General features: G+C 37.2%; 3 protein-coding genes across 6 annotated transcripts; all 3 read left to right on the top strand.

Annotated features, from left to right (window-relative positions):
• The first annotated feature begins 2838 nt into the window (after nt 1–2838).
• On the top strand, nt 2839–9535 carry LOC103709335 (Nucleoside diphosphate kinase family protein). 3 transcript variants are annotated; one of them, XM_008794632.4, is made up of 5 exons: nt 2839–3079; nt 4683–4937; nt 6057–6164; nt 7009–7118; nt 8800–9535. In XM_008794632.4, the coding sequence occupies exons 1-5, from the start codon at nt 3021–3023 to the stop codon at nt 8823–8825; spliced, it is 558 nt and encodes a 185-aa protein (XP_008792854.3). In that variant the 5' UTR covers nt 2839–3020; the 3' UTR covers nt 8826–9535. The 3 variants fall into 3 exon arrangements, with proteins under 3 accessions (XP_008792854.3, XP_026661324.3, XP_088577478.1); XM_026805523.3 differs by having other exon boundaries at nt 2890–3079; nt 4641–4937; XM_088721352.1 differs by having other exon boundaries at nt 2890–3094.
• A 5524-nt stretch (nt 9536–15059) lies between these two features.
• LOC103709370 (protein DEEPER ROOTING 1-like) lies at nt 15060–19398 on the top strand. 2 transcript variants are annotated; one of them, XM_039129465.3, is made up of 7 exons: nt 15060–15490; nt 15593–15701; nt 17427–17681; nt 17751–17965; nt 18071–18233; nt 18316–18361; nt 19033–19398. In XM_039129465.3, exons 1-6 carry the CDS (start codon nt 15485–15487, stop codon nt 18333–18335), a joined length of 768 nt encoding a protein of 255 aa, XP_038985393.1. In that variant the 5' UTR covers nt 15060–15484; the 3' UTR covers nt 18336–18361; nt 19033–19398. The 2 variants fall into 2 exon arrangements, with proteins under 2 accessions (XP_038985393.1, XP_017698878.2); XM_017843389.5 differs by having other exon boundaries at nt 15063–15490; nt 15623–15701.
• A 76-nt stretch (nt 19399–19474) lies between these two features.
• LOC148703310 (uncharacterized) lies at nt 19475–21351 on the top strand. Its single transcript, XM_088721351.2, has 2 exons — nt 19475–20936; nt 21218–21351. Exons 1-2 carry the CDS (start codon nt 19910–19912, stop codon nt 21253–21255), a joined length of 1065 nt encoding a protein of 354 aa, XP_088577477.1. The 5' UTR covers nt 19475–19909; the 3' UTR covers nt 21256–21351.
• Nucleotides 21352–27667: the final 6316 nt, after the last annotated feature.

Here is a 27667-nt window from a genome sequence, read left to right as displayed (position 1 = left end):
TAAAAATAAAGATACAGGTCCCTAATCTAGTATTATAAATAAACTTGTGGATCCATTACCTAAGGCACTTAAGTCTAAGACTGCAAATAGGTCGGGTCGACGCGTAACCTGATTCGATCCGATCCGAATTTTAGAACCTCCGGATCCTGATTGAGTTCTAAAATTGGATCTGAACTATTTTCTGGACCTGACCCGACCCGAACAAGCAAAATAGAAGGAAACCGAACGCCGAGCTCTCAAGCTTTTGGTTTAACTCGGGACAGGTATAGCAGCAAAAAAGCCAGAGAAGCAGACCCAAGATGGTTTCTTTAATGAATGGGAGCTATCTCAGATATGTTCTTGTGCCAGAAGAAGAAGAAGAAGACAGGAGCTCCACACAGCTGTGCTCTGCTTCAAAATCTCTTGGCCCAGAAGAGAGAGAGAGAGAGAGGACTGGTGGTTTGAGTTGGAAAGAACTGTATGCAGAGTTAGTGGAATTGTGAGAAGGTGTTAAATGTGCCATAATGAAGTTCCAGGCTTTGCAGACTTGGATTGAGCGGGATTCAATGGCTCTTGTCTCTATGTTTAATGAATCTAACTATATACATGGTGCTTGGCTTCTCCTCTAGTGCAGGATATTCTGCATTGGACGTTGTCTTGTTTTGCAATTCGAGCCTCTCACATCTTTGGGAATCAAGTGGCGCATTGGGCTGCCACATATGCCTTAAAAGCTGGTTTACAGAGACCCTTAATATCTGATGTTTCTGCTACTGTTTTGTAAATTAGTGTGCTATGTATGTTACTGTTTTTCTATTATGTTAAGGTATTTAGTCATCAACAGCTCTGTTAACTGTTTTTATAGTAATGCAATCCTCCTTGTTTCTGCAAATAATTTTACAAATTGGGTCGAGTCGTAGGAGTGAAAACCCAAATTACTTCAATTTTAAATAGATCGGATCGGATCTGAATTCAATAAACCCAGACTCGATCCGAAAAATAGAACGAGTCTAATTTTAGAACCTGACCCGACCCTATGAATTCTCCAAAATAGGTCGGTTGGGTCTAAGTGGGTCGAGGCTGGGTCACGGGTCAACCCGACCTATTTGCAGCTTTGAATATAATAAAAGAATGGTGATATTGTGATCTACATTTCGTTTTGATTTTAAGTATTGTTAATAATATATAATATGCTTGCACTTGGGAGTTTCACTTAACCTCTCTTATTTAAATATCTTTATTATTAGATCACTTTTCTGCCTCCAATGAGTTGGGATGTGGCACTTTTCCAGCCAACATATAGTGAATTGTGAGATCATTGAATGTATTATTAGTAATAACAATTAAAAATTAATTTAAAAATATTTTGAAGAATTTGATACTATAAATTTGGGATTGAACATGATATGCTTGAATCGAGCTTTATAGAAATACACTTTTCTAAGAATAATTTTTGCCCCATCGTGCGGGTGCAATATCATCCCCAAGGTACAAAGGAACTAGCATGATCGAATGGAGATATGGTTTAAAAGATTTGAGAAGAAATGCCAGCTGAAAAGAGATAGAGTGGAAATAAAGAGAGAATAATTTTCTTGCAGGGCCCTTGTTAGCTCATATATTTACAAAACTTAAACCCGAGCTCTTTATATAGGGCTTGGACCAATAACCCCGTTCTATAAGCCTGTAAAAGCCTCAATGGCCAGCCTAATAGTGATATTAAAAAGGGATAATAAGGGTAAGTATCCATTAAATTAATATAAATGAGAGTTAGGGTTATGGAATATGGATAAACAGGCTTATATGGTAATATTTTTGTTTATCTACAAATTAATAAAATACTATAAGAAGATTGATACTGAAGGTATCAATATTTTATTTTGAAAGTAATAATTCTTTGCTATCAAAAGCTCTAGTTAATTTTTCATCACATGTTTTCCCCAGGAGCGATTTAATACATTTGGGGGCCTAAGGCGAACTCAAAAGCCTCAACATAAATGCATTTGGGGGTCTCAATATATAAATAAAGAATGAGAAAATAAATTTTTTTAGGTAAGAGATGCGTCCCAACATAAATGCATTTATAGCTATAAAGATACACAACATTTGAGGTCCTCAAATATATTAGAAGCCTCAATATATTTGGACGCTCACCTTGGAACTCACTATAATAAATGCACTTAGAGGCCGAGGCCTTAGGCGACCGCCTTTTTCGTCTAAAGGAGTAAAGGTTGAGCTGACTCTGATTTTCCCATCTAATTTATTTTTTAAGGATTTTTTTAAACATAACATAAAAAAGCAATAGTAATACCAAACGGGCCATAACAATTTTTCGCAAAACAATCCTCATTGGAAGGTGGTTTGAAGAGAGGGAAAAGTCAAAAACCTAGACACTCAGACATACAAGCAAAACCACGTGCTTGTACATTTTAGTTGCTTTTATACTATATCCCCTTACTGGTGGTAATGTTAAAATTAATGTATAACGTACCATACAAGGAATTATAGTACCGTTATCAATCAGTGAGTCAAATTATTTTATAATTGGGTCAAATCGAGCCTATGCACTCTCACACTACTTCTAATCCGACAAGGAATTGATTCAAGTATTCAGCAAAGAAAGTATCCACATTATTCTCATCCTAATCCAATTGATTCCTTGTTAGAGTCAAGATCTTGTCCAGATTTGCTTGACTTAGCCTGAATTATAGGCTGTATATAAATGAGAACAAGTTTGTTTAAGTTTGGGAGTGATTTTTTTTTGAACCAGTTCAAAGAAAGATCATTTCTTTAATATTGCAACACCCAAGATGCAGCATTGTGCTTTTCTTATAATCGTTTTTGGTAAACACTGCACCATGCATCGTACCGTTGACTCGCACTTGAAATTAGCATTTCAACAGAAGTCAAATCTAGCGCATGGTCAACGTATTCGGTGCGGAAGTAAAAACTGCAGGCACCGGAGAAAAGAGGGCTGGTTCCGTACGGACCGCCGTCACTCCATCCTACGTGCGAACTCCCTCCCTTCGTCCCGCCGCCTCCTCGCGATGAGAAAGACTTCGGTTTCCGCCCTCCTCCTCCTCTTCGCACTCTTTCTCTTCGCCGGGTAAGCAAAGCTAGGGTTTGTTCACGCCCTTACATGTCCTTGCCCAAAAATTTAGGCTTTTCCTTTTCCATCTGTCGGATCTCGCTCTCTGTCACTTCGATTTTTAGCTGAATTAGATCGTGGTTCTTATAATTTTTCACAAGATTTTAGCAAGCGAACTCAGTGTATATATTTTGTTTGATTGTAGTGTTTTGGTGCATGTTTTCCTGGATATTAATTAGATTTTTGCTATGTTTCTGTTTTTCCGATCTCAAGCTATAGAGTGCTGTTTCTTCATCAACAGTGGAATCTGTTCAATTTCTTATATTTATTTTGTATTTTTACCTGTTTCTGAGATATTTTAACTAGACCAAGAATATCTGGTAGCTTCTTGAATATTACCTGTAATTTAGCTTAGTCTTTCTTTACTTGTTCGGGAAGATCATGAGTTTTTTGAATTTATGAAGCAATAGTTCAATACGTGAGATTTCGGGCTATTATGAGAGATTTCGTTAATGCTTGGACGAGTATGTTAAATTTTTTTTTGATCACAAAGTTCGACGATTGTACAACAGTGTTAATTCCAAAAAACTGCCTGATGTTGTGCCTTCTTCTCAAAGTGCATGCCTGGGCTTCCTTTATTTGTTCGTATATGTTTATAGCATTGTTCTGTAGCTAAATTTAGTGTTTCTTTATCCGCAAATTTTGTGATGTTCGGTAGTTCAAGATTCCATATATAACTTTCTTCATCAAGCATTATGATATTCTTTATTATCCTCATCCTCAATCTTGGGTTTCAGTTTACCGGGATAGCTGTGAATATTATAGTGACATCTTTGATATAAATCCTTACGATATCAGTATAGGGTAAAGCTGAAACCTCACTTTTTAATCATGAGATGGGAACCTATTTTCTTTATTTTTTGGGATGAAACAACACATTCTATCGGAGCGATGCAAGTGTCACTGATTTTCAGGGTAGCTACAACATATAAGGGATTTTTTTTTGAGAATCTGGTTAGATACATGTGATTCTTTATCTTATGTTGTTAATTCTTAGGTTCCAAGATTACCATAGTTCCATTAAATCCAATGTTGCTGGTTGATAACTTAGCAGTCTTCTCTTCTCCCCTCTAAAGATCTCATCTATCATGCAATAGATGAAAAAAGTTTTTGCAGTATGTATGATGATCCTCTATGTTGAGATGTACCATATTATAACCTTGAATTTCTATTTAGCTTTCTTTCAATAGAATTTTTTAAGTTCTTTCTGCCATTGTCCTTTGGGGCTGCAGGAGCCTCTTCTTCCTTTGTGTTTCATCCTGCAGGAATTCTTTGTTGCAAGTATCGGTTATATACTTGTCTGTGTGAACATTTATGCTGCCATGCTATCTGCTTTGTTTATGGAGCCTTTCATTGATATTGTCTGATTGCTGGGATCCTATATCATCTGTATTATTTTGTTATGGCATTGAATTCACCTTTTAATTGCTTATTACAGACTAGTCTTTTGATATTCACCTTTTTAATTGCTTATGACAAACTAGTCTTTTGATATTCACCTTTTAATTGCTTATGACAGACTAGTCTTTTTTCTTTTTATTGATGTATGTTTGGAGTGTAGACTCCTTCTGTCTGCTGCTGATTCAATTGGCCCTCCAAGACATGCGGCTAAGGAAAAGGAGAAAACACTGGCCATGATAAAACCAGATGGTTTGTCTGGTAATTACACGGAAAAGATAAAGAAAGTGATTCTGGAATCTGGATTTGATATCATCAGGGAGATGATCGTTCAGCTTGATGCAGAAAATGTTACACTATTTTATGCTGAACATTCAAAGAAAAGCTTCTTTCCAGGCCTTATTGAGTATATGACAAGGTATCAGACTATCTTCTCTTTTCTATATCACGAGGTTTGATTTATAGTTTTTAGTTAGACATTTTCATCTACTCCATTTAAACAAATTTCAGAAATGTATATCATCTTAAGACAGGAAGCTTTAGAAAATGAAGCCAATGTAAATGCCTTTTAGAAAAGCACTACTCTGATTGATCAACTTAGTTTCCATACATAGGTGCGCCTCAGTGATAGATGATCAAATAATGTAATCTATTTTCATAATGAAAAGATTTAGTCATTAATATAGTTAACCAACATGCTTAACTAGTGATTTTTTTTACATTTTTTTTGGTGGGTTTCAAGCATAAAAGCATTCAACCTGAGAGATTGATGATTCAATCTTAATTGGACCTGATCAAAATGTTCTTAGTCTATAGTTCATTCTTAGCTTAGCATACTTTTTAATTCTTGTTTGCTTGTGATTGGTGAAGATAATCTTTCACTGTGCTTCTCTTCTCAACAATACTGATGCTACTGCAATTGTTTTGCTGCCCCTGATTTTATCAATTGACAATATAATTGTAGAATAAAACTTCATCGTTTTAGTTTCTTTTTAGATTTGTATTACTCAACACTGTAAGACAATATTATTCTTTATACGTTGTATTTTCCCCTTCTACTTTTTAGTAGCATTGCAGTTTGTGTGCAAAACTTCGTCCGTACTTACTCAAGCTACTATGTTTCCCATAACTACATTTGAGTGCAGACAGAACTCTCTTCATCAAGCATCTACTTTAGTACTGTATATATAATAATCTTTTTAGTTGCCTATCATTAGTGAGTTTTCTTATGTATAGTCTTGCCCTTGTCATGTTGCACTTCTATTAATTTCACTACATTTTTATACTAAAGCCTGTAAGTAAATGTCTATTAAATTGCATTATAGGCAACTAAAAACATGACAATCATGTCTTTTGATATGCTATTATGCTTCATCTGCACTGGGACGCCCACTGTATATTATGCTTCATCTGTACTGATAGTCATAACTCATTATTCTAATGTTTCTTCTTCTTCTTCTTCTATTCAATAATTAGTATGGTCTGCTAGTTAGTTATGGTATATGTCTTGTCTGCATTACTGACTGTTAATTTTTAGTGGCCCAGTGTTGATTATGGTTCTTGAAAAGCCTAATGCCATCTCTGATTGGCGTGCTTTGATTGGACCAACTGATTCAAGGAAGGCTAAAGTTTCTCATCCTAACAGGTTAGCTTATTTCTTCTTATGCAGCTAGATCTTTTGATAGCGTCAATTAGACCCTACGAACAAAATAATGATGTTAAGAAAGAAGAGCAAATAAAGAAAACCTTGCATTTTTTAGGCTCAATGAAACTCATGTTTGTACTAGAGCAGATGCATGGATATTATACAACATATAAAATTAGCTTGTATTTGGATCTCAAACTTTGTAACTAAATGTACTCTTAATCTGACTAAGACTTCTCAGAGAATACGCTGTTTGAACTTGAAAAGTAGCCACTATACTTAAAAGGCTTCTGACTTTATTTAATCCTGTGATCAGTTTCCATCTATACCAAATGCATCTCACTTCTTTTTGATTTAGAATGTATTTAAATTCCAATCCTATAAACTTAAGATTTCCTAACATCTCCTGTTCTGGCAAGTTCAGATCTTCATAACTTTTTTCTACAGTGTCTAGTGTTCCTAAACCTTTGCTATCTTGGTCTTCAAGTGTCTTGCACTCCTTTTCTGGACATCCTTAATTCTCTTATAGGGTTTAGTTCAATGGTTGGCAAGAATATAAGCAACTTTGAGCTTGTGGAATCAAGCTACCTGTTTGTAGAAGCACTTCCATTCTATGACATTTTCTCACCTATGATAAAAAAAAGAAAATCCGCTTGTGACTTGTGACCACAGAATAGTCTTGTTGCAACCAGCATTATCTCAAATTCATATTTTCGTGCCTTAATAGATAAGCATACTCTGCAGCCATGATTTTATCTTTTACCATTAAATTGTAGCATAACTTATATGATCCTGTTTTCACCATTTTAGCTTTTTCATTCATTTTTCTGCTTCCATTTTTCAGCATCAGAGCCATGTGTGGGCTGGATTCTGCAAGGAACTGTGTTCATGGTTCAGATTCTCCACCATCTGCCGCACGAGAAATTTCATTTTTCTTTGGAGACATTTTACCAGGTTAGTTTTTATGCTTGTTTAATTGAATATATTGATGCCTCGTGTTGTTGTTGGTGTTACTTACTTGCTTTTATCGCCATTTATAATAAAGATGAAACTTATGAGAGTATTAACAATGGTATTGTTCTCATTCGTTTACATATTAATGGGATTAGGTTAATATTGACCTCATTCTGTTGGAAATGATCGGTTTATAACTTCCATATAATGGGTAGTGCAACTGTTTCTATGAGTTACGTATTTGTTTTAGATATAGTTTTTAGTGGTCAAAATCTTCCATCTTGTGTTGGAAATAGGGCTGAAATCGGATTGGATACGGATCGGATACTAGCATATCCATATTCATATTTGTTTTGTTTGACGAATACAAATACGGATACGGATGTTAGTCGGATGTAAAAATTTATATCCATATTTGTTTTAAATGGATACAGATACAAATCAGATACTGAAAGTATGGATATAAATATGGATATAAATCGGATAATTCAACTTTATTACCGTAGAATCAAAGATATTAAGTAGGTGATAAATCAAGTTAATAGCATATTAATATAGTCATTTATTTTTCTTAAAAGTTCATAAGTGTCATATAAAATTAAATAGGGTTACAAATGAAATTGGATATTCAGATATGGATCGGATAATTGTTTATCCATATCTATATCCATTTTCTTTGATGGATATGAATATAGATACGGATATTAGTCGGATGCTCAAATTTCTATCCATATCCAGATAGATTCGGATATGAAAACAGATCCGGATGGATATTATCCGATCCACTTTCACCCCTTGCTAGAAAGGGCTAGATAAGTAATATTTAGGTGCAAGGGGAAGCATCATAGTTGAGAAATAACTGGTGTAAAAATAAATATCTTGTATTTTTTAAGGTAGATTTATAATATCTGCTAAAGATTTGAATCCAACGTTATCCATGTTGTCAAGCAGAATATGCAGATGCATGAAACTATTTTTTTCATGAATTATGCCATACAGATTAACATGTTGCTTTGCCAAGATAAGGCCAAGATGTGATTTCATATTTATGGTGTATGTATTGGTGATATACTCTGAATTTTCTCATCATTTGAGACAGTAAAGAAAAATGTATTCAAGTTGCTTAAAAAGATAACAGTTTGATTTTTAGATAATCAAGTCTTCATTGGTCATACATGCATATTCGTAAATGCTGCTTATCGTTGTTCAGTAATTGAGGACATGCCCCTTCTCTGGTTTGAGATGCAAAAACAATTTAATTATGCTAATCTTGGAAGGTCAAAAAAGTGTTGGCATTCTCTATATATTTAGCTGCCTTTCCATCCCATCATTTTAGCTAGAAACCCTTTGATATCTTATTCATATGGAGAATTCCAAGATCTTGGTAGAAGGCCTGATTTAATTTTGATTTGTATTTATGTTCTCAATGATATGATTATAGCTATTTTCATGCATAACTTGCATCTCTGAGTTGTCATGTACAAATTCTTGGTGCATCTTTCCTGCATCGCTCTTTTTGCTTTTGGTGGTCATTTGTTTGGTCCTACAAAATGTTTTGACTGACCTCATTCCAACTCATTCTTTATGTCTTCTGGCAAATGGCAGTCTAAGACTGGTCAAAAAGAACTAAACCTCGGGACTTCTTTTGAAGATTAATTGTCTGCTTTCCTTCATCCTGCAGGTTTTGTGAAGCACGATGAGCTTTAGAAGATGCCTGCTTTCCTTCATCCTGTAGGTGTTGTGAAGCATGACTTTAGAAGATTTTTTGTCAGGCATTAAGCTTGGTTTAGCCTATAGATGGATGGCAGATGGGCAGCCATCTTTCTGATAATTAATAGTGGAGAGTCAGTTGCCTGGTGCCTACACCATGTTTGGCTGGTTGGGTTGGTCAGCTTTTTTGTACCACCTATGGCTCAATGTTGTACCTGTTAATGTAATACTTGGATCCTACATTTGCCTTGCAAAGGCATGTAAGAGGAAATAATTGTTTACCAAACCATCACCAATTGACACAAGGTTGACTACTGTAATAAGCAGGATCCATCAGTGCAGGCATATTTCATCTTCGCTATAGCAAAGGTGAGCGCGCTTGTGGCATCGTGTGGCCGGTGGGAGATGATCTTATGATTGTCGGTACTCTTGTTCTGTCTAATAAGATCAAGTTGAAGATATGCGAAAAGAGGAGTTGATCTCCCCTGTTATGACTCTACTTCTGAGCCAGGACTCTCCAACTAACTGTATAATAAGCAGATGGTAGCCTCTACAGTTGCACAAAGTAATGGGCAAACCCTTTTCTGTTCAGTCCTTGGGCACTATGAGGTAGAGAATCATGAACCAACAAAAGCGGAAACACATATTCTGTTGTATAGATAATAAAATTATTTCAATTTGATGAGATTATAGCCATATTCTTTTCATGTGCATTGCAAGTTTCTAGTTCTTATGAAAGTTGGCATCTGAAGCATGAGTTTTGGCCCACTTACAGTGCAACTAAAATATGAAAGCTGGCTGTTTTGATCTTTACCCTTGTTGCTAAGCCAGTGTACTAGCTTTTTAATGGTGGAAGACGATACCTTTAAGTATTTTGATCAAATGCTGTGTAAAACCATTGACCAAGCGCAGGTTTTTTTTCTGTTTATACTGAATAGTTGCAAGATATTGCAGAATTTATCAAGGGGAGAGGGAAGACGTTATGTTGCTAGATTGCTATCTGATAGACCCTGAATATAGTTTTTCCTTTTGATATCATCTTGGCTTGCCTACAAATCATAGTTGGGCTCTGTTTGGTAGAGCTTTTAGTGGGTTAGAAAGTACTTTCTGATCCTCTAAAAATATTTTTGGATGAAATAAGGGTGTTTAGTAAAAAAAAATTGAGAAGCTATTTTAGCTTTGCCAGAAAGTTGAAAACATTTATTTGGAAAAAGCTCCACAATGGAAATTTCTTCGGAAAAGTACTTTTAGCACGCATCGAAAAAAGCTGTTTTAGCTTTATAATTTTTTTAGACTAAAATATCCATGATAAAATCATATAATTATAGAAAATGTTCATTTATATTATAATGCAAAAAAAAAATCTGCAGGAGCTTCAACAAACAAAGAATCTTAATCAGCCTTGGCTTTCTTCTTTGCCATGTGTTTAAGGTATTATTTCTTTCCTCCATTTATTTATTCATTATTTTGAAAAAAAAATATTAAAAAAAAGAATCGTAAAATCTCACTTTTGCAAGTATGATTGTGTCTCTATATTTTTTTTCAAAAATTAGTTCCTAAAAATATTATATTAATAAAATATTAATATATAATGATAATAATTATAATATTTTATATCAAAATATTTGTATTATACTATAAATCTTTTATTATATTGTATTGTATTATATTATATTATATCATAATATATTGATATATTATGTTATATAATATCGAATTATATTATATTATTATGTTATAGTATACAATATTATATTAACTATATTAGAATAATATTATATTACATTACACTAATGTTATATTATATTATATATTTTTGTATTAATACATATTATATTTTATTATGCTTTGTTGTATAATATTATTTAATTTTCGTTACGGTCATCCTGTCATACTAAAATTATTTTTTCAGTTTGTTTACTAAACACATATTAAAGTTCTACAATACTTTAGAAATATAGTTACCAAACAACAATAGTTTTTTATTAAAACTCTATTTCAAAAAATTCTACTTTAAAAAGCTTTACTACCAACGGATCTGCCAAACGAAGTCTTAGTCTCTATTCTTCGTAGAAGGGCCATGGTTCAAAATCACTGATGCTACTTGGTATCTGGATAATATCAGAATGATTTTTTGATCAGTTCAATTACTGTTTGAAATCCAATTACTGTCAAGAGCCGGGCAACTCGTACTAGGTAATGTGAGACACGAAAGCTACTGCCAGATGCCCCAGTACCAGGCAACTGGACTTTAAAGAAAGAAAAAGAAATCCGATCAATGAAAAGTAAGTAATGATCAAGCTTGAGTTTGGTGACAATTTGTTCAATGTGGTAGTTTTTCAGCAACAATTAGGCTGTTCTTTTTCTTTTCCTGCTATTGTGCCTTCAAATAAATAAATAATTTTTACTTCTTGAACACTAATTAGGAAGCTTGCAATCGTTCTCCCTGAACTAAGGTTCAGCTCTGGAGTTACCTGCTTCTCTGCAGCAACAACGAGGATTTCAGGTTGAGAAAGAAAAATCTCGCTCATGTCAGGTGCATCCAATTACGAATAATTATAATTGAACATCAAGACATTAGTTCTTAATTTCATAGCCCATAAATATTTTGGATAATTAATTTTTTTTCTTATAAATGCTATAATGGATGATTCATATAATTTTAGTATGAATATATTTAAAAAAATTAAATTATAATAATTCATGAAGCATTCTAAATAATTTTTTCTTATCAGCCAGTTATTAGAAAAATAATGCGGTTTGCAGCTTTGTTCGTCTACCTACAGGTGACAGTTAAAATTTTTTCAACAGCAAATCACAAAAGAATATGACATATTAATCAAAAGAGAAAAGAACTGAGGTGAAAAGAGAGAGAAAAAACAGACCAGGACATGAACCCATGTGTGTGTCTTAGAAAAAAGTGGTTTGCTGACTGCAGCAAATTTAGGACTTCATAGGTACCTCGAACAATGAAGCTAGTCACTTCTAAGTACTGCTTTACAGAGACCATCCAATCCTTTATGTCACTTCGAATTCACTAATGCTTGTGAATAAAAAAACATAACACATTCTGCAAGAGATCAGTTTCCGGAAGTTCATTGACAAGGCCTGCAATAGATCAAATCCAGCGAAAATAAAAAAAGAGAAGTAATCGCATGGTGTCTTTCCTCTTGATGGAAATGCTTACAGTTCAATGGATGGTAGAATATTCTAAGCAAAGTATATTTTTTCCATTTTTAGGTAGTATCCTTCACATTTTTCTTTTTTTGAAATTCATATCTTTCGCACTATCAAGGCACATTGATCTTCTAAATATTTTTATCTGTGCATTTTGCTGACAAATCACATGGCTTCCTTGTTCACTATTGTCTTGGGTGAGGTGCCTAATCCCCCTCCTCTCTCTTTTTTTTTTTGGTACAAGTCCCCCTCCTTCATTGCACCAGAAAACCTCTCCTAAGCATACATCTCGAGGATTGACATGTCTATCCTGATGTGAACAGCTCAAGCAAACCATGTGGGAAGCTGCGTCTCTGGCGCCCAGAAAGACCACATTGCCTGCTGCCAAGGTTTTGTTTCCTTAAGAACTAACTCCTGTAAATCTTCTGCATTCAAGGAAGTACTCCAGAGTCCAGAGTTGAAGAGCTTTAGAAAATATCAGAAAGATTAACAGAATGTTGCTAGTTTTGAAATGATATATTCCTTTATCTTATATCAGACTCGTTTGTCAAAAAAAAAAAAATTGATGATCAACATGCCAATCCTTAGTGCTCAAAAGATGCTGCCTTCTTTTTTCTTCTTAACAGTGTAATGCCAGTGGATTTGCTCCACTGTTTTACTACAATGCTACCCTTCATTGGTAATGCTATTGATACCAAAGAAGAACTGTAGTTCCTGTCAACTATTTCTATCTCTTCCATTTGTATCCTTATAAGGAAATTTTTACAGTCTATGTACTACTCGATCATTTTCTTTGCTCTTTCTGGGATGCTGTCCCTACTGCTTCAGGCATTGCCCCGGAAAATGGGCCTTACATAGTGACAGCTTTGTCTCTATAGTTTTGTTCTCTCTAGCCTTTTCAAGACTAGGCATGCCCATGCTCCTGTGAATTATTCTTTCAGACCAGTATAGGTGGATCTTTTCTGGACAGAGACTTCAAATAGAAGCAAAAGAATCAAATCGGCATGAATGGACAACAAACAGGTGACTCACTCCAAGGCTCAGATCCAATAGCACTGGCTCATCACCAACTAGTACGCTCTCATCAAATGGTCATCATGAGTTGGTTTATTTTTCAGGAGCCTTCTTGCTGAAGATTATTGCTCCAGTTTATGATAAGATTTGGCCGGTTTGATGTTGAGGCAGGCTTTTGAATCTTCTGCAATTCGAAATGACTCTTCGCCATGTGCTCTCAAAGTATATTTCAGAGCTTTGTGGAATTATTACAAGTGATAAAGTTTGCTAACCTTGCAAATCAAGATGGAACTGCTGATGAGCTTAGTTAAACCATGTTGGTTGAATGATTGCTGCTGCTGCTAATGATTCTTTAGTGAGTCAACCCCACAACACACGCGCCCGCACGTGTCAGCCGACATGATGCGACGGGAGTTGTCTTGTCGTGACACTTGTATATGCCAGATGGGCCACTAGGGAGCTTTTCACCAGAATGGAAAGAGCTCCTGAGAAATTATTACCATGCCTAATTGCCAATAAACCTTGAGGATTTCAATTATGTTTTTTTATTTTCCATCATTGAAAGGTCAGAAAGTAATTATTATTATTACTATTATTTGGCATGGTGCCTCATAAAAAAACGTGCATGAGTGCAGTCATCAAAATCAGAAAAGAGAAGCTGGCGAATAGAAGGAATATATGGTTGGTTCTCCCAAAAGAACTTTCTAGCATGATGAGCCGCAAATGAGGCAACCCAGTCGGCAGCATTGCTCGCCTTCCGGTAGGCATAAATAGCCTAGAAGAAGCCACACCATCTCGCTAGACTTAGTATGTCATGGAGCAGTGATTATCTGCTAGCATCGCTTTGCCGACATCGAACCCACTTGATCACCGTGACCGAGTCTCCTTCAAGGTGAATGCAGCCCGCATCTAGAACAAACATTGCATAGGAGATGCCCTCCCACACAGCTCTAATCTCAACTCCAATAACAGTAGCATCGAAGATCCGCCGACCTCCAGCCACCACAAGTCTGGCATTGTAGTATCTGATAACAAAGCCCATGCCCCCCTTGCCTACTCCCTCAATAACACTATCGTCGAAGTTTATCTTAAAAAAACTAGGGGTGGGAGCTCATAGGAGACGAAAGCAACTCTGGTCGCTATAAAAGCTGAGTGGGAGTCCCGAATATCCCTAACCATCCTAGGCACAACGATGCTGATGATCTCCATTGTATGAAGTAAAGCTTTGTCCACCATTATCTTCGGGTGTACTCTCCTATCCTCGAAGATTCAGGTGTTCCTATCTAGCCATATGTGATAGGCTAGATAGCACATCTGTCCTCGAAAAAAGTAATTATCACTATATATTTCATATACATGCAACTGTACGCAACTTTGCACTATTCATCACTTCTATTTCCATCAGAACTCCATACTTTCCAAAAATGATATGGTCTTGTGAAAGGCACCAGAGTCAAAAAGATCATTGAGCAGGGAGGCCTAGTTGTAAAAACAGGCCAACTAAGATCTCACACTAATAATATCAGATTAGTTACGAGTATCTGATGGCACTTGTGTTAGGGTGTACTTATACCTGAAGCTTTGTACCAAGGCAGTGGGTCCTCAATGGGTCAAGCTGAAGGAATTTCCTACAGATTGGGCACATGGCAGGTATTAACAGTTCCGAAGGAGATCAAAATTGTAGCTATGGGATGATTGATGATATGGATGGTCATTCTGAAGGCTTCTACACACACACACACACACATACATACAAGCTATTGGAATCATTTTTTACTTTGCATAGAATTCAAAGTCATGCATCAGGACGTCGATATTTCAAGTTAGAATGACCAAGAAACAAGTGAGATGGTGAAGTTATTCTAGGGAGAGAGATCAATTTTTTTTAAAAAAAAAAGAAAAAGAAAAAGGAATGAACAAAATAATGTTAGAAAAGCAGCAGGCAGAACTTTGCATGGGCCTCGGACTTTAAAAAAATTAAGAAAATAGTTGGAACCTGACAGCCAAAAGTGGGCTTATTATGGAATAGCTCTGTGCACAAAGCCATAAAGAAACACTAAAAAGAGATTCTAGATAAGGTTTTACATTGGAAAAAAAAAACTTTAGTAGAATACAGGTGAATAAAGTTGATACACATTGCAAATAAATTCTTCACAATATCTTGGAAAGTATGGGACATTCCACAAATTATGAGTATACTAGTTTAGGAAGGCTCCAAAACCCACTGGCAAAGTCCCTGTGTGTTGGAACTTGGATCTCAGGAGCCAGTAGTGCCTATTAGCTATAGCCACCATGGAATTCCGGAGTTTCACTTATCACCAACAGTCTATTTAACCCTCCCAATTAAAGCTCCCACCAGCTTAAGGATCTTGAATTCCTGATAACTACCTGTGCTCCTTCTTTTCACAAGACATCCTCTCCCTCCCTCCCTCCTCCCGTAGACATCACAAGCCCTGTGGGGAACTATGAGGGTGAGTACTGAGGGAACTTAATACTGGCACCGAGCTAGGACGATGAATATGAGAGTTGTTTGACTGATATTCTTTATTTCTTTTGTTATTTGTGTCTTCAAGGTGTCTCTTTTTGGTTTTCACTGCCTACAGATTTTGAACTGGGTGCAAAACAAATTCGTTGGGAGACAAAAGAAGAATAAAGTTGATGTTGGGTCAAGTTCAGCTCGTCGTAAGCTTATCCTCCATATAATTTTCATGGAGTTTGTTTAGACTTAAAAATAGGCATAGATTGGCATGCATCCGCCAATGAGTAATCCTTTTTCATTCATTGGTTTCATCACAACTCGATCTGTCTGCATTCTGATACTTTCTTGTGGTTTTTTTTTATTTTTTTATTTTTGATACCATTAGAAAGATGTTAACTTGAAAAGAGTTGCGTCTTTGTTTTCTATTGATGAGTTTTTTCCTGCTAATGATGAGCGGGCTAATTTGTCAGATGGCTAGCTTTTCGACCAACAGTGGATTCTGAGTTCGTTTTTCTATTATCAGCAGTGAATTGCGAACTTTTAAATGAAGGTATTTTGCGTTGCAATGAAAAGAGTAGACATGAGTTAGGTATCTGTTGATTTTTTGATTATTTCAAATGAGTTTTAAAGTAAAACTAACAGCAATTTTTATCTCAGAAAGATGGTGGATATTTTCATGTTTTGGTAGCAAACAATAACGATAAATTTCTATTTCAATTTTGATCATGTCACTGGACTATGGAAGCAAGATAAGTATCAGTGCATTGAGCTTGTTATCTGTTCTTATTTTCGCTTGCACACAAACTGGTGTATTTGGGGCTAAGTTTGGAAAATATCAGTCTATTGACTCTGCAACAAATAGCTGACGTTAAGCTTTCTCTTCTAGAATGGTAAGGAGACCATATAAATTACATGTTTTTCATGACCTAAATGGCAACAAAAGAATTTGCATTTATTTTCTCAAATAAAGAAGAAGGAAGATCTTCCATTTAGCCTTGAAGTTCATCTATATATTATTTGTTCTTAAGTGGTGTGTTTTCTCTTCTAGAATTTGAGCTTAGTGGATCATTTTTCTGCATTCTTGTTCCTCTTCATATAAAACTATTATAGTTTTAGTGGTAACAAATATCAAAATATGAACTATTCATAATTAAAAGAGAATCCCCATGTAACACTACTGACGTGACAAAGCAGGAACTTTAAAAGAGTTCCAAACTTCCAGTAGATGAGCAAAATTGGAACATAATCCAAATTAAACTCTATGTTCTAGTCAGATGGATCGGAGTGAACCTGAATTTAAAACTTCAAGGTCATGAAAACTTTTCTGTTAGACAGCTGAGCTAAATACTTCAATGAAACTTTTCATGTGATAAAGGTTTAATGGAAAGATTGAAGTTATAGATACATATCCTTATTTTCTTAATATCTTCAAAGTTTTACATGAGAAAAGTTGTTGGTTGGTTGGTAACTACTGTGATGTTGTCGAGATGGATCGATCTAAGGTCAACGGTGGTAGACCATGGACATTGAACTAAGATCTTTGCTGTGGTCCAGAACCCAGATCAAGTCAAAGAAAGTCTGATGTATTATATTAGTCATCCTACCTTTCCTTGAACATCAAATCTGTTTGGCCAATAGGGGAAGAGATGTCTTAGTTTATGGATTTAAACAACAAAGAATGCTAAACTTTTGCAGATGACATATTATATATTGGAGAATAAGTAATTGTTCTTGTGATTAGAGTGGAACATGGCATGAATCTATAAATCTATAGTAGTGGGAGGTCCTTAATTAGAGTCGCAAGAGTTTGAAAAATACATTGCGTCTGTCAGTAAAGAAAAAATTCAGACCTTGTCAACAAAATGAATAGTTCTAAGTTTTTTCAGTCCTGCAATTACTTGCATTCTAATTCTGTGGTACTTCTTTAGATACCACCATGCCTGATACTCATAAAGACGAATTCAGTGACTGGCCCCAAGCGTTACTCGCCATCGGGACATTTGGTAACAGTGAGTTGGAGGAAGATACAGCAACATATGATTCCTCAAAGAGCTTGTATACTCTGCAAGATCAACCGGACCTTCTGCTAGAAGAAGTGATTAAATTTCAGAAGGAATTAGCTAAACTACTTGCAGCCGAGCCCAAGTCTAGAACTGATGAATCAGAGATGGAATGGGGAAAAGGTAATCTCCCATTAAATCGATTTCTAAATCATTCATCAAGCTTGGATATTGATCGGACATCTTGCCTAGAGTTCTGCGATGGTTTCGATGATGAAGACAATTGTGATCTCTCGCCAAATAGCAAGATCATCTTGAACAGAGCCAAAAATTTGTTAGCAGACCCTAGAGGTGCAATTAAGAAAAAATCAATCTCATTTCTCCTCAAGAAGATGTTTGTTTGCAAGAGTGGCTTCGGTCCGGCTCGTAACTTAAGGGATCCATTTCCTGAGTCAAAAATAGAGAAGGTATTACATGTGTGAACACATAACAAATACATGTTGGCGTATTATTTTAGATTTAATTGCCTGATGAGATTTTTTATTCTACCTTCTCTATTTTGATTCCTATAGCTGCTGAAGACTATGCTTCACAAGAAAATACATCCTCAAAATTCTAATTCAACATCAAAACCGAAGCACTTGGAGAAGAAACAGGAGGAGAGAACACATGCTGAGGACAAGATGCATGAGGAAGAAAAGGATGGTGGCAAATGGGTCAAGACAGACTCAGAATGTAAGTTTATGAATTTATATAGAATATCATGCACTCATGCATGTTTAAGAAGGCATTAATTGATGTTTTTCTTTCTTGTCAGACATTGTCCTAGAGATGTAATACCATACAAAGCTTCACTGTGACTGGTATGTTTGCAAAGCCTAAGGAATTCCTTTTGCATTGTTCTTGCTAATATCCTAGGCCGAGTCATATCAATGGCGCAAACAACTTTTCTCATTGGGTTTGTCTATGGTAATCAGTTATTGAAATATTAATATTTTCTGTTTTCTTTTTATATTCCTATTCATATGATATAGAAAATTCTAATAAATTATTACATAAAATTAGAATATTAAGTCGATAATTACAATGATAGGTTTGCGTACGCAAGCATGAATTTGTGTTTCTTCTCCTCCAAATATTGTTGTTGTTGTTTGGAGAGACAGTCCAATTTAGACTTTGTTGGACCATGATGTCCCTATCCTTAGATTGACCCACATAATACAAGTCCACGCCCACTTAAAATAGTCCTTGTAAGTAGTTATGAGGGATAGGTTTAATGGTCAAGTAAAATTCAGAACAGAGTTTCTGCATAAAAGAAAAAAAAAATTATGGGCCTTCACTGCAAAACCCCCTAAAAATAATATATGACCATATGCACAAATTAGCACAAATGATAGTATAAAAACCATGAATGTCAATGTAACATAATTTTTACAACATGATTATATGGACATAGCCCACCATTATTCACATTATTGGCAAGTAACAACCTTTAACCCTTTGCTGCTTTAAATCATTATTGAAATGTCTGCAGATGAATGAGGAAAGAAGAAGAAGAAGAAGAAGAAGAAGAGAGTTATCATTTCACCTTGACCATATCTACACGTACATCGAATTTGTGGCTATTTGTTAGCTGTATGATTTGTCTTGTCCTATAGCGAGTGTGACTTGTCTTGTCTTGTAGCTGTATAGTAGCTGTATCTTGGCTGTACCTTACTTGTACACAGCCACCCTCATCTATAAAAGAGAGGGCTATGACACTGTTCTGAGAATGAAGAAGTATACAAGCATATGCTTTTCTTCCTTGTTTCTCTATCCTCTTCATCTCTCTCTCAACATGGTATCAGAGCCTCACCTTCTCTAGCTCTACGAGAGCCTCTTTCCCTCTCCCCTCTTCTCCAGTCTTCTTCTATAGGACGGTGGCGAGGTACTCGAGGACGGCGGCGAGGTAGACGGGCGCGCCGGTGCCGACGCGCTGGGAGTAGCGGCCTTTCTTGAGGTAACGACCGATCCGGCCGACCGGGAACTGGAGGCCGGCCTTGACCGACCGGGATACCGGCTTCTTCTTTGGGCCTCCGCCCTTCCGGCCGCCTCCGCCCTTCCGGCTTCTTTTCTCTTCTCCGCTGTCAGGTAAAATACCCTATTCTCCGCTTTGGGTTTCTCTTCAACCTCCTCTCCGCCTTGGTTTCCTTCATCTCTGTGGCACAAAAGCAGAGGAGCTCTCTCTGAAGTCTGGTGAAAGAAGTGTGACAAGGGAGGTTGAAAGTTGAAAGCGGCGTAAGGGTTTGGTCACCTGTCATCTGGGCAGCTAGCTAAAGCTACAGAGACGTGACACAAAAAAAAAAAAAAAAAAAAAAAAAAACAACAAAAAGAAGAAGAAGAAGAAGAAGAAGAAGAAGTAGATTTCATTCATGGCCTTGTCAACTGATGTTACACGCCCTATTGAGGTCATACTGAATGGGACCAATTATAGCATTTGGTCCCAACAGATGTCTGTTTTTCTTATTGGGCGCAGATTATGGAGATTTGTCACCGGAGACAGGAAGGCTCCTACACAGGGTCTTACAGAGTCTGATGCTGATTTTGAAGAACGACGAGAGGAGTGGGAGAGTACACACTGTAAGATATTATCTTGGTTTATTAATACATCTGCGCCTTCCATTCAAACTCTTCTTCCAAAATTTCGAAATGCCAAGCTTGCATGGGAATTTCTGGCAAATCGTTACAATTGTTCAAGTGACTTGGCTCTTCAGTTCCAGTTGGAGTCTAGGATTCACCAGTTGCGTCAAGCATCTGGTCAATCCATTCTTGATTTCCATTCACAGATCAGCAGTCTCTGGGATCAACTTTCCCAGGCTGATCCTAATTTTACAGATGAGGACTCTGCTAAGAAATTTCAAGAATATAGAGATCGTCGGCAATTTATTCAGCTTATGATGGGCATTCGCGACGAATTTGAGACTACCAGGGCTTCCCTACTTCATCGATCTCCTCGACCGACTGTGGAGGTCGCCCTCACTGAACTCATTTCAGAGGAAACTCGTCAGACTACTCGTCGAGGCATCTCTACTGATATGGTTATGGCCACATCAGCTGGTATTTTACCTACCCCCCTTATCTCCTCTGCTTCTGTTCCAGTTGCTGCAGCTATCTCTTCAAAGTCAGACAAAGGAAAAACTAGTAAATTTCAGAAACAATGTTTCTATTGTGGCAAAATAGGCCATAAGATCTCAGAGTGCAGGAAGAAACAAGCTGAGGAGACGAAGACAGCTCAGAAAGTCCAGACGATCTCATCACACCGTTTTGCGGCCGTTGCTTCTACTGATTCGTCTGGTTCTGCATCCTCTTCTTCTATACCCACTTCATCCCTTACTACAGCTGATATTGAGGCAATAGTTCATCAGGTTCTATCTCGCACTGCCCTCTCTACCATCTCAGGTAAACCCTCCTCCTGGTTTATTGACTCCGCCTGCTGCAATCACATGACCTCTGATTCATCCCTAATTTCCTTGAGCACAAACCTAAACTCTGTTCCTGTTATTTACACTGCTAACGGCTCTCATATGGATGTAAGCCACGTAGGTTCTGTCTCTACTCCTATTCTGTCTTTACCTAATACATATCTTGTTCCGAAATTATCTTTCAACTTACTGTCTGTTGGTCAACTTGTGGAACATGGCCTTAAAGTAACTTTTACTGATAGAGGTTGTGATGTGCAGGATCAGAAGACGGGTCAGCTCGTTGGGACCGGGCGTAAAGTTGGCCGTTTGTTTGAGCTCATATCACTACATGTTCCTAACTCTAGTCTTATCCCATCAATCGCTGCTGTATCCTCTAGTCTCTGGCATTCTCGGTTAGGACATGCTTCTCCGTCTCGTGTTCAGTTTTTGGCTTCAAATGGTCATTTAGGAAAAGTTAATTTTGAATCTTTTGATTGCGTCTCTTGTCAATTAGGAAAACAAAATGCCTTACCTTTTAATAAAAGTATTTCTTTTTCTACTGCACCTTTTGACTTGATACACTCTGATGTTTGGGGACCTGCTCCTGTTACCACTAAGGGAGGATCAAAATATTTTGTGATATTTATTGATGACTACTCACGGTATACATGGCTCTATCTTTTACGTGATCGTTCTGAATTGCTTGATACTTTTCGTGATTTTCAGCAGATGGTTAAAACTCAGTTTGGTCGGCCCATAAAAATTCTTCGTAGCGACAATGCCATGGAATATACCTCTACCTCATTTATGGAAGCACTTAAACAAGATGGAACATTATCTCATCGTTCTTGCCCTTATACTTCTCAGCAAAATGGTCGTGCCGAACGAAAACATCGGCATATCTTAGATATTGTCAGGTCCTTTCTTCTTTCTGCGGCATTACCTGAATCTTTTTGGGGAGAGGCTGCTCTTACAGCAGCCTATACCATCAATCGGGTACCCTCTCCTATCATCTCAAACAAATCACCATATGAAGTTCTTTATAAAAAAATTCCTGATTACTCTTTCCTAAAAGTATTTGGTTGTGCTTGCTTCGTTCTACTTCCTTCACATGAACATACTAAACTTGGACCACGATCACGTCTTTGCTGTTTCCTTGGTTATGGCATCGGACATAAAGGTTATCGTTGTTATGACCCCATAGCCAAACGACTTCGTATATCTCGACATGTCCACTTTTGGGAACACAAAATGTTTACCAGCATATCTCCTCTTTTCACAGGTTCTCCTCAATATTCCCCAGTCTTCAACAATCCTCCTATTGATTTCTTTCCAGATTCCTCTTCTGTTGCAGGTGATGAGAGCTCATCAAGAGACCGTTTCATGCCCGACTCCACCGAAGCTGGATCGTCCACTGATCCCATCAGCACAACTGGATCATCCGAGCCCGAACCCCTCCCTAGTACTACCCTCCGTCGCTCTGGTCGGGTACGATCCACTCCATCTCATCTAAATGACTATCATTGCTTTTTTACTCTTGCTACCCTCTATGAGCCTCGTAACTACCGCGAGGCCAGCTCTAATCCTCTTTGGCAGAAGGCTATGTCCGATGAACTTCAAGCACTCCATGCTACTCATACATGGGATCTGACTGACCTACCTCCTGGAAAGACTACAGTGGGATGCAAGTGGGTATACAAGATCAAGACGCATGCTGATGGTTCAGTAGAACGCTACAAGGCTCGTTTGGTGGCTCGAGGATTCACTCAAGAGTATGGTATTGACTATGAAGAGACTTTTGCCCCGGTAGCACGTCTTACCACTTTTCGTTCTTTACTTGCAGTTGCAGCTGTCAAGCGGTGGAGGATGCATCAGATGGATGTTAAAAACGCCTTCCTCAATGGTGATTTAGCTGAGGAAGTTTATCTACAGCCTCCTCCAGGTCTTGCTCATCCTCCTGGAAAGGTTTGTCGCCTCCGAAAGGCGCTTTATGGTCTCAAGCAGTCTCCTCGCGCTTGGTTCTCCAAGTTTAGTTCAGTTCTTACTCAGCAAGGTTTCACTCCTAGTGCATATGATTCTGCACTGTTTCTTCGCCGATCTGAGGCCGGTACTGTTCTTCTCTTGTTATATGTGGATGATATGGTTATTACCGGAGATGACATCTCAGGGATTCATGCACTTCAAAAATTTCTTGGACGACAGTTTGAGATGAAGGATTTAGGATCCCTTAGCTACTTTCTTGGTCTCGAGGTGACATCCAGCTCAGATGGCTACTACCTTTCCCAGGCTAAGTATGCTTCTGAGCTGATCTCTCGTGCTGGGTTGACAGATAGCAAGACTGTGGAAAGTCCTCTGGAAATGAATGTTAAGCTTCTTCCCACTGATGGCGAACCATTAACAGATGCGACTTTGTATCGACAGTTGGTTGGTAGTCTTATCTATCTGACTGTTACACGCCCAGATATCTCTTATGCAGTCACATTGGTCAGTCAGTTTATGCATGCACCGCGTTCTACACACTATGCAGCAGTCTTACGTATTCTCCGGTATGTTAAGGGTACATTGTTCCACGGTCTTTTATTCTCAGCCCACTCTACCTTGGATCTTCAAGCCTATTCTGATGCTGATTGGGCTGGAGACCCTACAGATCGTCGTTCTACCACCGGCTATTGTTTCTTGCTTGGTTCTTCTCTCATTTCTTGGAAAAGTAAGAAACAAACGGTTGTATCTCGCTCCAGTACAGAGGCTGAGTATCGTGCATTGGCAGATACTACTTCTGAATTCATCTGGCTTCGATGGCTCCTCCATGATATGGGTATTCCTCTGACTAGTGGTTCCTCTCTCAATTGTGATAATATAAGTGCGATGCAAATTGCTCATAATGATGTGTTTCATGAGCGAACAAAGCATATTGAGATAGATTGCCACTTCATTCGGCATCATATCAAGCAAGGCACTCTTCAGTTGATACATGTTGCTTCTGCAGATCAGCTCGCTGATATTTTTACGAAGGCTCATCCACCAGGGCGTCATCGGGATTTGGTTCACAAACTCAAGTTAGCATCTTCGTTACCATCTTGAGTTTGAGGGAGGATGTTAGCTGTATGATTTGTCTTGTCCTATAGCTATATAGGAGTGTGACTTGTCTTGTCTTGTAGCTGTATAGTAGCTGTATCTTAGCTGTACCTTACTTGTACACAGCCACCCTCATCTATAAAAGAGAGGGCTATGACACTGTTCTGAGAATGAAGAAGTATACAAGCATATGCTTTTCTTCCTTGTTTCTCTATCCTCTTCATCTCTCTCTCAACACTATTGAAAAGCAATTGAAATATATTGCAATGAAAGAACCACATACAGAAATTTCGCGTTATCATACTAGAGAGAAACCTTGAGTGGTTTTCTCGAATAAAATTTACTAATCCATCAATGACCGTGGTCATGGTGAACAAACACTATTAGCAATCACAACGATGAGACATCGTCCAGTCCACAAGCATGGCGCCATTCATGCACCACCTTGGGAGAAGAAGGTTCAATGGTGTCATATATGGATCTTGTGTTACATGTGTTTCTCGGTTGGAACTCCCATAGGTGTTTATGATAAATTTCTGCTCTGCCAAAAGCCATGCACCCGTACGTCATCCATTTTGCTGATGCATGATCTTCATGTTGTCTTTAGAAAATCTTAGCATGGAGATTCTTTCCAGCATGCATGGCGATACTGAATCTCGGGAACTCATTTCACTTAAATTCCTCAAGGTTGGGCACGACAAAATCGCATTCCCAAGCTGTGTAGGAGGGTGCAAAAACGTGCATATATAGGAAATGATATTGCAACCAAAGTCACACTAGCCATTTGTTTTGCCAAGAATTCTTATGCGGACAAGAGATTCTCAAACTCTTTCAAAGATGGCTGTTGAACCTATCCTTGGATTGATGTAACATAAGGAATATATATTCTAGTTTTAGGCCACAAACAATATGACGCTTGGTTCCTCCGAATTCAAAAGAGAAATTTTTGAACACAGATTTTTAATTTTCAAAAAGAATTGAGCAATAGAGAGATCATCTTGTGTTGGATTTGCCAACCCGTTCTCTAACATTTTCAGCTGAGCCACATCCTTTTTGTTGCCATCTTTCACTTGCCGCCATATAATATGATCAAACAAACCATGAGAAATAGATCGCTTCAAGACAAATTCTACCTTAGCATTTTTTCGGTTCCATCGCCTGAGAGCTTCAGCATTTTGCATATTATTTTCTGAAGCTACTGTATCAACTCCACCCACAGCCTCCCACAAGTCTTCACCAACAAGATAAAAGACACCATGCATGTTCTCCATACTTTATAATTGAACTGATTAGCAATTCTACACCAAGTCTACTAATATGACCACTCAAATTCATCTTAGAGCACTAGTTGATTTTCTTCACTAAGAGATCTTATCGTGTACCAGCTACCACGATTGTAGCTTTGATACCATGTAGAAAATAATAGCGCAACTGAAGCCACACTAGCCGAAGATCGCCAACAACAATACGAAGAAAAAGAGTGAGCTACACACAAAGAACTCTAAAGATGAATAAGAGCGAACAATTAATTAAAGCAACTCAATATAAAGATGGAGAACAATCAACTTATGGTTGTGTTCCCAAATACAACTGATAGGAAAGTATTTTATAGACTTTATAAAGACTTCTAGTACATGCGTTCACATTAATTATATATAACTAAGTCTGCATAGAAAAATGAATAGATATTATAATAAGATGTAAAGATGGATAAATATATGAATATATTAATGATCCTTGCATGAACTTAAATTAATATGAATCTAGATTATTCTAAAAAATCAGCTTTACTAATTTCAACAATGTTGTCTTAGATCTTATAGATGGAATGATGAGTCAAGATAGACCTCTTTCTACAAGAAAAAAAAATATTTAAATGGAAATAAAAACATACATGAAATTGTTTTGTTGAGATTAACCAAGACAAGCAATTCAAAATGATAACTTTAAACATGCTCCAAGATTATATATCCAACTTCGTAACTCGGATCATTATGAAACCAGACGGTAACCGTATATGATAACCAAGAATCAGAATTATCACATCAAAAATGGTTGATCTCCAAGTTGGAAAATGCATAGTTTTTGAACAACATTGTGGTGGCTGAAGAAAATATGACAGACGTTGCGTGGAGCTTTCAGTGATTCCTTTGTTATAGTAGGATGTATTAGTACTCCCATGCCAAAACGTCAAAAACTGTGCTGGTTTAAACTCCTTGCTGTCTAAGAACACAAGCGCGGCGAGTACATTTAAAACGACTTGTACCTTGTTCAATGCATGATTACCCCCCGGAAGCTCCTACACTTTGACAAGATGTTATTCTTGTATCCATCCAAGGGATGTGTAATTCTACAACTCACACACAGAGAGAGCCTGAAAAAGCTGTAAGGTTTTGGCTCTATCATCAAAACAAATGCTCCCGGGACTTGGCCTTCTCCAGCCTGAAAGAATGTCCCAAAGGGGTAGATTTGAGGACCAACAGCTGATCATTAAGTGGAATTGAGTTGGTCACAATTTAAAAGTTTAATCAACAAATCTTTGCTCTAGCTGCAGGGGTAAAAGTGGATCGAATAATATTCATCCAGATCTGCTTTTGTATCCAAATCTATCTATATATCGATAAAAATTTTAGCATCAATTGATATCCGTATCCATACCGATATCTGCCAGCATACTATTCTATTTGTAATTTTTGAATATTTGATTCTATTTATAATCATAAACTTTTAAGAAAAATAAATGATCCATACTGTTAATTTGATTTATTATATACTTTGTAATAGTTTTGATTTAAGTTTAATTATCCAATTTATATTCGTATTTACATAAATACTTCCAATATTCGATTATATCCATATTTGTTTAAAATAAATAGGGATATGAATTTTTGCATCCGACTAACATTCATATCCGAATCTGCATTCGTCAAACAAAATAAATATGGATATCGATATACTGTTATGTAATCCGGTTTTAGGACTATCCAGCAATATCAGTAGGCCAAGCCTAAGATCTTCACTGTTCACTCTGCTGTTAAAGACCTCAGGCCTAACCCATTGGATCCCAACCCCAGTTTGATGTAATTGGAGCCCATCAAGTAGTTCAGAGTGATTTATATTGGTGATTGATCCATCTTGAATCTTGACATTTTGAACAAAATCTTGGATTATGCCTGACTAGAGTCAGACCCGTTCTGATTATAGAAAGGTGCAGGTTCGGGTTCTGGTTCAATAGCGAGCTTGTCATGCCAAGACTTGATTAAGAACAGCACCAGACTAGCCCAAGGATTGACCCAATCTTGACCGATGCCAAATGAATTGGGTCTTACTAAAATTGAGCACAACCTGGGTTGCCTCATCTCAATTAATAGGTACATTTCAAGCTTGTATATTAGACCTCTAAACACGTTAATCCTGGTTGAGTAAAGAAATGGATGACTTAAAAGCTTCTCATAAAACAAGACATTTTAGATTAAATGATGGAGTCAAACTAGATTAACGTTCTCAGTTTGTGATGGACCTCATTTGTTCAATAGAATGAGTTTCAACCAATATTCTGGGTCTAAACACCTTATGCTCTCTCCTAGTTGCAAGCCCACTCATTATTGCTTTAGGGGGACTCAATTACTATAATTACATGGACAAAGCAAGGTC

This window comes from Phoenix dactylifera, chromosome 5, assembly GCF_051530095.1.
Source record: "Phoenix dactylifera cultivar Ajwa chromosome 5, Ajwa_hap1_PhDact_Kaust_v1.1, whole genome shotgun sequence".
In the NCBI taxonomy this organism is placed as follows: Eukaryota; Viridiplantae; Streptophyta; class Magnoliopsida; order Arecales; family Arecaceae; genus Phoenix; species Phoenix dactylifera.
The sequence above is the reverse complement of the archived record's forward strand: the minus strand, read 5'-3'. Positions and strand labels throughout refer to the sequence as shown.

What these genes read in the sequence shown, in the direction of transcription:
- LOC103709335 (XM_026805523.3), top strand. Translation starts at nt 3,021, where the DNA reads ATGAGAAAGACTTCGGTTTCCGCCCTCCTCCTCCTCTTCGCACTCTTT. An exon ending in GCACTCTTTCTCTTCGCCGG is followed by an intron (nt 3,080 to 4,640) that starts GTAAGCAAAGCT and finishes TGCTTATGACAG; the next exon opens with ACTAGTCTTTTTTCTTTTTA. An exon ending in CTTTGGAGACATTTTACCAG is followed by an intron (nt 7,119 to 8,799) that starts GTTAGTTTTTAT and finishes TTCATCCTGCAG; the next exon opens with GTTTTGTGAAGCACGATGAG.
- LOC103709370 (XM_039129465.3), top strand. An exon ending in TGGGTCAAGTTCAGCTCGTC is followed by an intron (nt 15,702 to 17,426) that starts GTAAGCTTATCC and finishes GTACTTCTTTAG; the next exon opens with ATACCACCATGCCTGATACT. An exon ending in GGTCAAGACAGACTCAGAAT is followed by an intron (nt 18,234 to 18,315) that starts GTAAGTTTATGA and finishes CTTTCTTGTCAG; the next exon opens with ACATTGTCCTAGAGATGTAA.
- LOC148703310 (XM_088721351.2), top strand. Translation starts at nt 19,910, where the DNA reads ATGGCCTTGTCAACTGATGTTACACGCCCTATTGAGGTCATACTGAAT. An exon ending in TGCCCTCTCTACCATCTCAG is followed by an intron (nt 20,937 to 21,217) that starts GTAAACCCTCCT and finishes TGTGATGTGCAG; the next exon opens with GATCAGAAGACGGGTCAGCT.